Genomic DNA, 15728 nt, shown 5'->3' on the forward strand with positions numbered 1-15728 from the left:
CCTCACAATTTTAGCAAAATATCTTCAACATTTCCGGTCCTTATTTACCAACATCACAGATCCCTCATCTCCCCCTACGTCCTCTAAGATATCCCTCCATCATCCTATGTTCTGCTTCCCATCTGTGCCTCCCAAACTTTTAAATCTTATGAGGGTGTGCTGAATATTTCTGATAATCATCATAAAGGAACTCAAGTAGAACCACATAACTTACACATTATTCTACATATTCTCCACAAAGTGTTATACATTTATTACAACAATGCTGCCATTTGGAATCCTCTGAGAAAAGGGTCTTTCCCTAATTGCACAAACTAGTCCTCAGCTGCAGATATGACTTCATCATCTGTGGTAAATTTTGTTCCTTTCAAGCATTTCTTTAAATTTGAGAATTGGAAATACTCAGATGGGGTCAGGTCTGGGAAATATGGTGGGTGAGGCAGACATTGAAAACCTAAGTTGTGTATTGTCTGTTGGATTTCATGAGCAGTGTGAGCAGGTGAGTTGTCCTGCAAAAGCAACATGCCCCTCCTCAATCCCATCCTTCAATACCTTCAGAGCTGCTGTAACAGTTTCACCCTTTTTTTTAAAAAAAATTTTTTTTTTTAGGTACTTAGTGAGGATTATATCAACCATATTCCAAAACACAATGGCAAGAACCTTCTCTGCTGACTTTTCTGGTTCGAAACTTCTTTTGCCATGGAGAACCTTTGTGTCTCTACTCCACTGACTGTGGTATGTTCTCTTGGTTATAGTGAAGAAGCCATGCTTCATCAACAGTCAGAATATGAGCCAAAAATTTGCACCTGATTTCTCAAAATGACCCAAAATCACTTGAGATGACAGCACGTTTCTCTTTTTTGTTGGCATTCAAACATTTGGAGAACCACTTTGCTGAGAGTTTGGTGGATAATAACTCCAATTCGATCACTGGATATCTCCAGAGTCTTTGTAATGTTTTTGGTGTATTTGTTCAAGGATCATGGCATGCACTGCATGGATGTTTTCAGGTGTGATCGCTGTGGAAAGTCTCCCTGACCAGGGAGCATTCGTAACTCAGGATGCCCAGTCCTCTAAAGTCTCACACAAAGTTTGGTGAATCTCAGTTGCAGACTTTTCTTGCAGCATGAAAAATTTGATGGCCTGCACCTCTGTGTCTTCGAATTTCTTCAAAACCTCTAACGTTTTCTAACATATCCTAAATGGAACCCGCTGGCCTGGTTGGCTGAGTGGTTAAGCATATCCACTCTCCAAGCAGTGGGTTTGAATCCCACCATGGGCATGGATGTTTGTGAAAATACTAGTAGTAGTGGTCAACGGCAGATGGCCTTAGTGTAGATGATGAAGGTAGTTGCGGTCCGCTGTAGTTGGTGGAGACGGAGAGTTATAGAGAAGGTGCTCTCCCTTGATGAGTCTTTGGACTCCTGGAGGAAACATGGGTGTTAAAGAGTTTTAAGATATGTTCTTCCTTTTGGTTTATATCAGTTGCTTTAATATAATTTTCGTTCTAGGTGCTTATCAGAACTTTTCATATGGATATACAGTAGTTTGCTGTATATAAATGACCTGAAAGGTATATCCCTCTCAAAACAAACAAAAAATTGCCACACACATCTTCACTCCACATGCCTTATAATTCATTTTTCAGTGAACTGTATTTTCGACGAATCGTGATTTTTCGATGAATTGTTGTTTTTCAATGAATTGCTTTATTGATTTTTTGGGGAATTAACAATTCATCGAACAACAGTTAATTCCTTGGGGAATTAACTGTTGTTCGATGAATTGTTTATTCAATGAACTGCTTTTTCAATAAATTGTCTTTCAATAAATTGTTTTCAGCGAACTCTCCAGGTACCGCTTCCAACATGGGATGGTAGTCCTGGGAAACTACTGAACTCACTCACCAAGAATGGTGATCTCTGTTTTGGAAGGTTCAAGAATCCCACAGCAGCAGCAGCAGATCTCGCAGTCAACCTAGAAAATGCTTCAGGGAATCTGTCAACACTAGAACTGTCCACAGAGAGTTGCATGCCTTAGGTTACCATAGCAGAGCTGCTACAAACAAGCCACACATCACCCCCTCTCAACTCCAAAGAATGTTTTTGTGGCTCTTTCACACCATTCCTGGACCTTAGATAATTGGAAAAGGGTTCTGTGGAGCAACAATTCATGCTTCTAAATGTTTCACTTTGATGGTCATGTGTGGATCTGGAGATCCACACATGACCATCACTTGATTACCTTGGAATGGTTCCAGCAGGCTACATCATTCCACCTGAGAAGTTTGGTGGAGGCTTATGTGGGTGTTGGATAGGGCTTGATCTATTGGAGGACGAGCCTAAAACCATGACATCACCCCTCTCAACTCCAAAGAATGTTTGTGTAGCTCTTTCACACCATTCCTGGACCTTAGATAATTGGAAAAGGGTTCTGTGGAGCAACAATTATAATAGGAGATAATAGGAAATCAAGACCCTTGGATGTCTACTGCACTGCGTGTACGAGACTGGTTTCCATAAAACAATGTTGAAGTATTGGACTGGCCAGCTCTAGACCTTTACCCAATTGAACATCTTTGGGACAAATTAGAATGCTGAATTCACTCCAGACCACATCAACAATAGAGTAGTTTTGCATGAGGAATGAAAGAATATTGACTGAAAGCATGCCCTGAAGGGTATGTTTTCAAATCAGAGTTTCAAAAAAGAGTAGCCCTTTTAAATAAAAGGGTAGCTGATGTCATTCAGGCCAAAGATGGTGCTTTGTACTAGAAATGTAATTAAAATGCATTTTTTTGACCACAGCTAGGTGTCCAAATACTTTTGTCAGCATAGCGTATAATCACAAGGGTATATACAATGCTATGAGCAACATAATTCAGCATATATTATTAACGTTTCTACTGGTGATTTTCTTTCAAATGAATCTGCTTTTTGTTCAGCTTTCAGGATTGTCAGATGTCATATTCTAGTCTTTCAAGGCACAAATAATTGCCTCAAAAAAGACGAATTCCTCATCAGAAATACAAATGTAAGATAAGTGTAATTAAAAAAAAAAAATGCACATGTCCAATCTTTTTAAATAAAGGAGCTGCTCTCAACAGTTAAATTAAGACTAGGTTATTAATACTACTATATAGGAAATGGTTAATTATTACTGAAACTGTTTTTGGAGAATATTACCTACCTGTCGTATGGACATGAATTTCTGCAAGAATTCCTCAGTTGAAAAATTGCCTGCAAGATAATTGTAATTTTGCAAAGAAGTTCAGATAATAATTGGCATGAATGAAAGTAGAATAGTAATTTAATAATCCATTTGCATGTACTTATACAAATAATTCTTAAATATCAAAGCACTCATATGCAGGTTTGATCGATTCACTAAAATTTCTTAAAAAAATTGAAAGCTCTATTTTATTTTATTTTTGTCTGTCAGTGAGCACACATACTGTTTTATTCTCTCTGTGATATGTTTTGTACTTCACACAAGAAATATTTTTGAAATATGATTCTAGAAATGATGCTATTTATTTCTTTATACTTTTTTAATATTACCTGTTAAAAATTAACAGATATAACAGTACAAATATTCAGAATGTCCTCAAGTAATTACAGAAGACATTGCAGTTCTGAAACAACATTTGATCAAAACAAAACAAAAAAAAATTTCATAAGAAACAAAATATGCATTTTTTAATATAATTTTCCAACTGATTTTAAATAAGAAGACTTCATTAAGAGGACTGTTAACATCAAGATTTTAATAATATAGTAACTGCACACAATGCTCAGAGAACATAATACTAATGTAATTCACAGACATGATTAAATGACCATATACTTAAATTATGTAAGGAAAATAAGGAATTTAATATAAATGACTAATATTTTGCAATGAATATCTCATCACGTCAGAGTGAATACACCAAGAGTACTACAGGAAGCAAGAAAAAAAATGAACAGAGTGCTTCAGTCCTGCCACTCTCCAATCAGTTACATGATTCTATTACAAACCTGTTGAAACTGAGAACATAGTCATTAATGCAGTTATAAACAAACATGACTGAAGTGCAAATTGGCACAAAGCTCAAAGTTCATTACAAGATGTAGAAGTGCCCAGCACAGATTATTAACAAGGAAAATTACTAAATTAAAAATGAAATGACAAATTATGGTATTTGCATACAAAATTGCATACTGAACCATACAGATATGCTGAATAAATTAACCTGTGAATACATGCATGCACACACACAAACAAACCTTTAGTGCAAGCATTGCAGATACATTTTACACCTGGACATTGGATGATTGGTAAGAGTTCAAAGTCACTATTTCCCAGAATTTAGAAATCTTTAGACTATCATTCTGCAAGACCAGATTTCTTGGCATGGAGGAAATGGATGTAATCCATATGTTCTGATTGTCAGATTATTAATGAAGTTCAAAGTCACTATTTTTCCAGAATTTAGAAATTATTAGGCCATTGTTCCAATTAACACTGGATTCATTGTAAACATATTCACTGAAAAGTCTCTCAAATATGAAACAACTTCTGTGAAGAATTTTTATGTTGTCCTAGAAAATCCTGAGGCTAGTAGAAACTCCACATTCCAAAAGATCAAATTTCTCAGCTTAGAAAAAAAACAGGATAATCCATATGTTCTGATTGTCAGATATCTATAGTTCAACCAGTATGGCCAAAATAGGAAAGACTGTAGGAACAAGGAATATGGTATACTCCTGGGTCAGCCAAGTAAGGAAGTGTGTGGAAGGCAGGAATTCCAATTTGTTTAAAACTTTTCAGATGCAATCAGAATTTCATTTATGTAGAGAATGGAAATTATCTTTGTTTCAGCCGATGGGCTATTAGTAGGAAAATAACCATCTATGATTATTCTATATTACAACCTTCTATCCTCAGAAGGATGTGGTCTGTGTCAAAAGGAATTATCAAGACTTGCCTGCAGGATGCATCATCTGTTCTTTTGAGGACACACTCAGAGCAGAATTATGATCTACTGTTAGAATATGACACATTATAGTTATTATTTAGAATTATCTCTGTCCTTTTGTACTTTTCATCCCAGTAACATCAATCATGTCAACATAGTATTTCTGCAATTCCCATGATAGCTCTTCACCTATTTTCCTTTGATGTTTTTAATGTTGAACAGTGTCTATCTTTAATTCTGTTGAGTTTGATTGTTCCAGTTGCTGACTTCCACTGCCCCACTTCTCTGATGAAAACAGCAGGGAGTTTTGATTAACTGGATAATGTCCAAGGTGGCATGATATTTGTATACAATTTTAACCCTTCAATATCCAGGGAATATTGATTGGGGGGGGGGGGGGGGCATATACTACATGGAGATAGCCCTGCCCAGTACTCTGTACTCCTTTCAGACTACATCAAGGTCTCCTCCCACTTTTCTAGATCTGGAAATAAATCCTAATTAATTAATTTTTCAATTAATGCACAGTATTCATAAGACTATCTGGCTGAAAATTCTAAATTTCATATTGAGAAGGAATGTTAAAAGTTTTCCCACTTGGTTATACATATAAATCAAAGATGCCAAGAAATCGTTGAAATGGTCGAAGCAGGTCTGGGTAGTGGCCCTTCCCACAATGCACATAGCATTATACATGCCCGTAAGGATATGTGCACTGCATTATGGGATACCAAGGCCATTGATACGAAGTCATTAGCCTCTACATCAAAGCAGCCCATTTATAAAGTACATGTGTAAACTTTGTTTGCTTACACTTGGATAAAGAATGAAACCAAGAATATAATTTTTTGGCATCATTACTTTTTGGAGGTGGAATGGTGTAAAGGTTTTGGATGCATGGAGTGAATTTGATAGAAGAAAGGAGTTATGTAAGGTGTACAAGCTCACATCTGAATGAATGTGAGCCATACACTTTAAGACTCAAGACTCTGAATGGTCAGGAGTCCTGAGAAAGTATTATTTAGTGAGAGTTTGTAAGTACATGAAACCTACAGGTTAGTAAGTGGAAGAGTGATCATACAATTTTTAGTGAAGATGGAAAATTAAATTTGGAAATAGACAGCAGAATTAGCAAAGCTGGTATGGTAGGGAGTCAGCTGAATAAATTCATATGGAATAAGAGAGATTAGTCAAAAATTAAATGTATAAAAATAGCTGTATACGAGAGTGTTCAAACCAACAGATGACATCAATGGCAGTATTATATTAAAAAGGAGGATATTAGGGAAAACCTGACATTGTTAGCATTCAGGAATGTGTTAGCAGGACTAATCTCAGGTGGTATGGTCACTTAAACAGAATAGGAGATGAAGAATTAGCTAAACAAGTATTATTTTCCAGGATAGCAGGCAAAAGATCCAGAGGAAGATCAAGATGTAGGTGGATCGATACAGTAAAAAGTGCCTTAGAAGACAGAAATATAAGATCTGATAATATTGGAATGTTGACAGATAACAGGCATTTGGAGGAAAATTGTTGACAGGAAGTTAGTAATGATGTAACTATTCATGTAGTACCATCATAAGATCCTGTACACCCCTGAGGGTGTATGTCAGGAATTCGATGATGAGAATTCAAGACTGAGCAGATAGAAATATAATTTTATAAGGGATAACATGGTTTTGTGGAGGGCAGGTTCTTGTCTTAGTAATTTGCTTACTTATTTATAATATAAATTGACTATAATTTTTTTTATATTTTAACATTTTTAATAAGGCATTTGAGAGGATTCCTTTGACAGGAAAGGGAAGTGACTAGTGGTGTATTAGAGCTCAGTCTTCTGTTTTCTTTAATTTGTATTGTATAATATAGGAAATGATTTGACAGGAAATATTCAGTTGTTTGCTGATGATGCAAAAAAGAGGAGATATAATAGAAACATATTATTATTAAAAGGGTTTTATGGGATTGACACTGAAGATTTTTTCAGTGCATGGCAGGAAGGGAGGGGGGGAGAGAGAGAGAGAATGAGGGGGTCCCCCATGTAAGCGTGCGATAAGAAAGGGCATTAGACTAGATTTCTGGGCTTGGAGGGAGTGGTGGTGAATGGGTTGCCAGAATTGGTTGTGAGTGCTTCGTCAGTGAATGAGTTGAAGGAGACATACAACAGGTAATGTATGAATAATGGGTCTCTTGCAATGATTCTTAATCCATGGAAATACTCATATATAATATGATGATGATAATACTGCCTTATGAATTTGCACATGTCTTACAAATTTTCAATTAGAAGACAGTAGAATCAAAGTGATTTGATTCTAATTATTAGCCTTTTAATAAACAACTCATTAAAATAAATACAAGCAGTTTAAATTAATCCTAGCAAGCATATGAAGGAAAGTGGTATTAAACATTATTATTATTACGGCTATTATAGCCTGTTTTTGCTAGGAGTGTCCCTTATTTTAAATAGATTGGCTATTTTTACTCAAAAAAATTTATATATATATTTTAGGGCATTATGGGTGAGTATTGAAGGCATTTATAGCAGAATAAAAGGGAAGGAAAATTTTGCACTTGTTTTGATACTAGGATGTCTTCAAATTCCATGTTCCTGCTGAAGGTTGTTTATAACAAGGGGGAAGGGAGCATGGGGGGGGGTTGACGCTGGAAGAATAAATTGGAAACCCTGGTTTATTTTAATAATATATATATATATATATATATATATATATATATATATATATATATATATATATATATATATTATTGTGTTTAAGGGTGCTTTTTGGGGGGGGGGGGGGGGAGGGTTTACTTATGGGAAAACTGGGGCAGGGGAGAACGTTAACGGAGTATGAACCGTTTCGGTTGACTGACCATCATCGGAACATTTTCGGAATGAGTGTAGGGCTATGTCATGACTGCAAGTTGAGTCTGCCAAATAAGGGCCTGATTTGTAAGTTGTGGATTGTCCAACATTCGGAAATTAGGTAGGGTCGATGGACGTTGATTGAGTTTTCATCGCATTTTATGGCAATTGTTTCATTGTCTTGTTTGTCTATGCTCTTTGCTTTATGCAGACGATGTTATACTTCTAAATAAATCCGCTACAAGTTTGCAAGATTCCCTGACTAAATTGGATAACTGTTGTAATAGATATGGTATGAAGTTCAGTAATAAAAAGACAAAGACAATGAAAATAGGCAGAATCATTGGAAATGTCAAATGTGTTGTGAATGGAGAACATGTGGAACAAGTAAAACATTTCAGCTATTTAGGCACGATTTTTAGTGAAGATGATAAATCAGAGGCCTGAACAGATGGCATCATCAATGGCTATATCATATTAAAAACAAGGATATTAGGAAAGAATTAGACATTGTCAGCATCCAGGAATGTGTTAGCAGAGCTAATCTCAGGTGGTATGGTCACTTAAACAGAATGGGTGAGGAAAGATTAGCAAAACAAGTGTTCTCTGCCAGGTTGGCAGGAAAACGACCTAGAGAAAGACCAAGATATAGGTGGATTGATACTGTTATGTACCTTTCTACTATATATTCTTTAACTATATTATCGTTATATCTTTATCTACTCTTGTTAGTTATGCATACCCTACTCACTCATACAAATTTTCCCTTTCTTTAAACAAGCTAAATCTGGGCTGCTCTTAAGTTTAGTCACGTGTAATTTATTTTATGATCAGGGCTTTGTCCAAGTATGGGGCGCGGCCATTAATCATACCCTCTGAGACAGTCCACCTGATAAATATTGACAAATTTATATTTTAACTGCGCCAGCCAATACCGAGGATAGACGAGACTCTTATCCAAGGTAGCTCTCTCAGAGTGATACACAGTAATAAACTTCCAACAATAAATAAATTAATTCCTATTCTCTTTATCTTTGCATGCAGTCGTGGCTCAAAATATTAACTTATACTCGTGGGTCCCTCCTGCTAGGTTCGATGGTAATTTTATGAGTGGCTATTTGAATTCATATAACAAGCTGGACTCAGGCAAATGCTATGAAACATATTTATTAAATCAAGAATTTATACATGAGAAAATTAAAATGCATGGTTAACTATATCGCGTTGCTAGCAAGATCCCAATTTCAATATTAGCATTTTAATACATGAACAAATTACTTGGACCACTTCTATATTCTATATGTAATTTAACAAACTTCTAGCTTAAGTAGCCTATCTTTTATCACTCACGTGGTCACTAGTTATATCTCACAACATATCACAATCATTTCATATACAAATCCCTTCTAGGGAGACATTTCTCAAACAGGGACAGGTCAATGCCAAAATAGGGATGGTTCCTAAAGTTCTTTACAATATGTCCATTACACAAAATATCCTACAGAATTCACACAAATCTCTAACTAGAAATCAGAATATGACAATCTACATTACCGTCCCTGGAATGACTTTCTTCAGCCTTGTCTGGACATCAAGGCTCCTTTAAGGTCTACAATTCTCCAGGTCACATACGATAACTGCACGGCCAAGTTCTCCGAATTGAAAAGGCGATGTGTCGCTCAGGACTTTCACTAGTATCGCAGGCACACATCTGGATTACTGTTGCACGATATAGCATAGCTATCCTGATCTGAGGAAATAGCTAGCCCTAACTCACATGCTATGGCAGACGACTCATAACTTCTATAGCCAGCCTAGAATCTTCTCCGCTGGCAGAGACTGAGAGCCAACGTCCACGAGGTCAGGAAACAGTAACCAAAAAGCCTCGCGCCGCGCGTGTGTGTGTGTGTGGGGGATTGGCGTTTATATTGCCAGCTTCAATCTCGCAGATTCGCGCACTTCACCACGTTGTTTACCGCACTCCTCCACGTGCACGTGGCATGTTTTCCTAGAAAGCATTCTAGCTTCTTTTTCGTATAACTTCACTTTCCCTCTGGCCATACATTATACTGGATGGTTAAAGTGTGACCCTTGAACCTTGGCTTATACTCTATTTGCATTCATACAATACATAAGAATGGGATACTTTAAATTATTACCTTAAATAAATTTCTCTATTAGACTTCCTACAAAACAGGTTAAGTCTCACATAATTTTCATATCAATTATTTCTTCACTTTTGCCTTAAAGTTACAATGAACAAATTTTATTTCCCTGCCAAAGTACAACATTCTCTGCCTACAATTAAAGATAGTTGTTTCTGAATAGAATTAATCTTTTGTTCCAATTTTTGATTATTCAGGACACAACAATACGGTATAAAGTGCCTTAGACGATAGAAATATAAGATCTGATAATGTTGGAATCTTGACAAGTAACAGACTGATTTGGAGGAAAATTATAGATAGGAAGTTAGTAATGATGTAAGATTGTCATGCAGTACTATCATATCCTGTACCCCCCCCCCCCTTGAGGGCACATGTCAGGAATTTGATGATGAAGTATTCATGCACTACTAAGAGTATTAATCTCATTTCTACATCCAGCTTTTACTGGATGGCTAAATGTTTTAAAATATTCAGCAAGTTCTTCCTCTTGAATTATATCATCAGGCACACACACACACATAAGACTTCTCAATCTGTGTTATTCACTCTTTAGAGGTGCTTTCATCTACATAAACACTGTGGCAAGTTATTTGGTATCTTCACTATCACAACAGCAGAGTGTAAGTATCATTGCTATAAATGTTAACTAAACCCTAGGTGGTAGTGACTTTTATTGTCCAGTGAAACACCACACAATTTTGCTTACTGGAGACCTGAAGTGGTTGTTGCCATGTTTGGTTCCCAGTTTCTCTCTCCTTTAAAGGAGGTGTGAATGACATCCTCAATGAGGATGTTATAAAAACACTGTTTCCATAGGCCAACTGCTAGTGCATAGGACTGAACCCAATACATCAGAAAGCAAATAATCTGGCTGCCACTTACTTTGCCAAGATTGTGTTTGGAAGGACTCCATATATAACAAAAAAATTGCTGAAACAATGCATCCAACCAGAAACTACACTGCTCAAAGAAATTAGAAGATATTTTAGTTTCTGTCAGATAATTATAACTATTGAGTACTTTACACATGCATAAATATTTCTTACTTATGGATAGGGTGTAATTGATGAGATATTGTTTAAATAATCGATATTTATTACAAATTTAATAAATTATACATTTTAGTATGAAATAATTTTAACAAGAATATCCCCTAATTGTTTTGAGCAGTATATATGATCCTATTATCTAACTCTCTTTAATACTAATCGACCATGTAAAAGTCAACATCCAATATTTCAACAGTGTTGCAAGGGGAAAAATATTACCAAAAAATAATCAAAAACAACACAATAACCTAAAAATTAAAACAGATCCATATTCACTTTGACATAATGCATGGTCTTAACACCAATTTAAACAGTGTGCACCACCACTTCTGAAAGAACTTCAACCACCACCACTACCACTGTGCACCATTACTTTCCAAACACACAATTCCTTCCACCATAAGGGTGGAGCATGTGCATCTGTGAACGTTGATGTATGACACACTTCAGAATGGTAAATCTTGAATGCCTTCTTCACGATCTTCTGTAGCTTAAAATTTCCTTGTTCCCATATAGTTACATTCATTTGCTTATTCTATCACTTGTAAAATTCTAATATCTTCTGTGAATTTCTCCATTATTTCTCTATTAAGCTTGATCATCTATTATAGCCCAAACACTGAAACAATGAGGTTGTCTTCCTTGGGTACTTCAATGTTCACAACTCAGATTCCCTCCAATTCTCAGAACATGAACTTTTCAAATAACCCTTTGTGTGTGTGTGTGTGATGATCGAAGACAGAGAGATATCAGAAATATCCACACACGCACACAAACACATTTAGGTTTTCGTGGCAGTTATTTCTATTGCACACATTTTTATCATGATTATCACTGTATATGTAAATAAAACTGAATGAATTAAAATAAACTTTTTTTTTTATCCTGGTTTCCAATAATACATTCCAAGTGAACTGCATCATTCAACAAGGTTGTTATATTACGTAAAAGATGCAAAGAGTAAAATGAACGTCTTCCGTAACTACAGTTAACTCTCACGACAGCACTCTTGTAAAAAGACCTAACTCAGAGTCCTGTAGTAATATCACTGATACTAAAGGATTCTGAGCTAGGTCATTATTATTATTATTAAGAGAGACCTAGATGGCCAAGTGGTTAGTGTAGCTCTCCAGTCAAGAGGCTGTGGGTTCGAATTCCTACAAGAGACATGGATGTTTGTGACTGTCCTACTAACTTTTTATGGAAATGGCATCTGCAACCCTACCACTTCTTCAAGCAGAAGACTTCATTCCCAAGACCCAATGAGGTACTGGACTGACCATACATCGAATAACTCGAATAATACATCGGCACATATGAATAACTAAGAGAGAGAGAGAGACCTCTAGGCAGGGTATGAGTCCCTACCAAAGAGGTAAGGACTCATCATGGGAGGCCACAAGATACCCACACCAGCTGCCATACCCGTTCCAGTCATGCACCATTCTATGAGTAAAAAATCTAGCTCTCATCTCCTTCCTGAAGGAATTCATTCTCAATTTTCATTTAAAGAAAAGTAGCCATTAAATTGTATTTCTTAAGAATTCTGGAAATCGGTTCTGAGATGCCAGAAATGTATGGGATTGGGACTCTATGTATTGCTTCCTTGTTACTGAACTAGGATTATAGGAATTAAAAAGATGTGTGGTCATTTCTGAGAAACCACTGTGAAACCATTGATGTTTAAGAGTTGTTGCTGTAATTTCTGAGACACAGAACATATGGTGTGAGCACATCATACTAAAGTTTTGATAATTGCAGTCTTCTGTGAAGGAGGGTGAGCAGATTGCTGTTGAATGTAGTGTTCAGTGAAAGTAGGCTTTCAATAAATGGAAGTTGTTAATTCACTGATGGTGAGTGGAGGAGTAGAATATCTAAGAAGTATAATTTGTTGTGTTTTTTCTATTTCTGCAGTAAAATTAATTCGTGGATGTAGATTGATTATATTAGATTAAAAAAAAAAAAAAAGTACGTATTGTTTCTTCATTATGGGGCCAGATCACAAAAATATCTGTATAACAAACCCAAAACAAAAGTTGAAGGCATATTCATAGAACAGGATGCCTTCTAAATGTTCTAAACAGAAGTTTGAGAGAGCAAAGGCTTCCCATGGCAGTTCCTTCAACTTGACTGTAAAACTTATTTTGACTAATAAAATATCCAGAATGAATAACAAAGATGAATAATTTTACTATATCCTGTGGAAATGCTTCTGAAAATATCCTCTAGAGCAGGGGTTCCCAACCTTTTTGTTTCCTAGAGCACATTCTAAAATACCAATAGGGCGACAGGCACCATCTATTTTTTCAAGCAAATTTTTTGAATTCTTTTGTTAAATGAATACATACAAAGTTTACATTATAACTAAATGTTTTATTACTTAAAAGTTTACATTATATAAAAATCTAAATATATATATGTAAGTTAGTGTGATCTTTGGCATTGCATTTCATTGGCCAGTGCTTCATAATTAGGAGAATATGATGATATTCCAGTTCTTAAACTGGAATGAACAACTTTGAATGCGCGTCTACTTTACATTGTATGCATTTAATACTCATAATGTGTCATTAACGCATGCATCATATAGCATGCCATGAATTGTTGCGTGATTATTTCAAACTATAAGGCACACACAAACTGGTCGACGGGCACCATGGTGCCCACAGGCATAGGGTTGGGAACCCCTGCTCTAGAGGTACATTAGTCAAGTGAGATTCTATATCGAAGGTCAGTGGGCTGTAGGGAAACGTTTCACTTTATCTAGAAAATCAGATGATTTTTATGAAGGAGCTGGAATTACCAATCTGATCATTCAATAAATGTGCTATGTGATAAGTAGGCAAATCTATACAGTTAGTAACTTGGTGAAGATTCCTCTTCACCAGTTGCCAAAATGCCTTCCATATTCTTTTATTACATTCTGAGTCTACATTTTGGGTTCATTATACAGACATCCCTCGACTTACGTCCAGGTTCCATTCCATCTGGGACGTAAGTCGATACATTAAATCAACAGAGTTATAGGGGTTAGGGACTTGACCGTCATTTTAATTTTTAAACCTTATTATAAAACTGTACTGTGTGTTATTGCCACTAGAAAACAGGAGAATAATCACCCAGATTTTCCTCCACAATCACATCTTCATTACCTTCCATGAACGATCAGGTTGTGGGTCTTCTGGTGTAACCTTTGTTTTTTTATGAAAATGTTCAATGTGATTTGCTTATTCCTCTTTGTCTTTTCATCATAAATTTGTTTATAGCAAGCAAAAACATAATTTACTTTTGTTTCTACTAATAAGTAGCGTTCAATATGGGGTCCATGTTTTCAGCGATTTTGAGAACATTTCTGCAAGGCCTTTCATTGCGAATTGTTTAACTACCTCTTCTTGTCTCTCTTTTCCCTCTTCCTTTTCTGGTTTTTCCTCTTCTGCAACAGGTTGCTCCTGCAGTTCGACTAATTCTTCGTTGGTCAACTCTTCAGGGGCAATTTTTGAGTTGAATTATGTCATCACTCTGACATTCAGATTGTTTGCTAGGCCCACTATTACAAACTTCCAAAATCGTGTACAAACCATAAATTTTAACTTCTACATTTTCTTTCACACAATAGCTTTCCATTTCACTCACATAATAGTTGATTAAGGCATTCTCAAACAATTTTTGAGTCATCCACGACTTCTTAATGCTCCGATAATGAACTGGAAGAATATGCTTCCTAATGTTTTTGAAGGCTCGTGAATTTTCACTGTGCCATTTCACAAATGGTTTCAATTTATATCCAGCCACATTACCCCTAACAGAATTGCAATATGGGCCTTCAAGAGCTTTGAAACCAAGCATAGATTTTAGCTTTTTGTGAATGAATGTCCGCTCGAGCATTTTTTTTTTCCAAAAAAAGGAAGGAGGTCTCATCCATATTAAATACTTATTATGGCAAATAATTTTCCTCCGTAATAATTTTATCCAATTTCTTCACAAACTCTTTGGCAGGCTTCTCATTGGCAATTGTAGATTCATCTTACATTTTCACATTATGCAGTGCAAAACTCTGCTTGAATCTCATGAATCAACAGGAAGAAGCGTTGAATTCAAAGTTGCAGTCAGGCCCTGCTTTCTCCTTATTGAAGAGACAGTGCCTTAGTGGTTATGGTCATAGTGCTAAGGATTATGCGCGTTTGGTTCAGGTCCTCTATCTGTGATGCAAGTAGGTTTTCCATATTTTGCAACTTTGTTTCAAAATGAACTGCTTGCCTGTTTTTCTGTGATTCTTCACTTGGTTTTTTTTATTGTGCATGTAGGGGGGCCATGTTTCACAAAACATCCTGAAATATTTAATGATAAATACACAAATAATCCATTTCTTAAACAGAAAATCAATAGAGGAACTGCTGAAGACAAGTTCCGACTCACGAGGGAGGTTGCAAGTGAAAGCGCTCTAGCCAATGTACATGTTTTACCTTATGCTCGCTTGCATCTTGTTCAAAAGTATAGCTGCAAATGCTATTTATTCCCATATGAGATCACAGACTAATCTTCGAAAGGACGAACTTGAACAGACATAAGTCGAGGGATGACTGTATAGATGGCATTTTTGAAATCTACCCACATAATGAAGACAATTTACTATGGAAATAGAAAAAGACAGCAAATGATTCTTCTTAGACATTCTAATTCTC

At 36.0% G+C, this 15728-nt stretch overlaps 1 protein-coding gene across 2 annotated transcripts in view; it reads right to left on the minus strand.

Annotated features, from left to right (window-relative positions):
- Nucleotides 1–15728, minus strand: part of LOC150109178 (vacuolar protein sorting-associated protein 37A-like) — a 243999-nt gene that overhangs the window by 40236 nt on the left and 188035 nt on the right. For both annotated transcript variants that reach the window (XM_090405937.1, XM_090405946.1), the window contains exon 10: nt 3190–3239. In XM_090405937.1, the coding sequence (XP_090262063.1) occupies nt 3190–3239 (50 nt within the window). The remainder of the gene's footprint in view (nt 1–3189; nt 3240–15728) is intronic.

The sequence above is a fragment of the Typopeltis vanoorti genome, chromosome 2, assembly GCF_054136105.1.
Source record: "Typopeltis vanoorti isolate ZY-2024b chromosome 2, IOZ_Tvanoo_1.0, whole genome shotgun sequence".
NCBI classification, from domain to species: domain Eukaryota; kingdom Metazoa; phylum Arthropoda; class Arachnida; order Uropygi; family Thelyphonidae; genus Typopeltis; species Typopeltis vanoorti.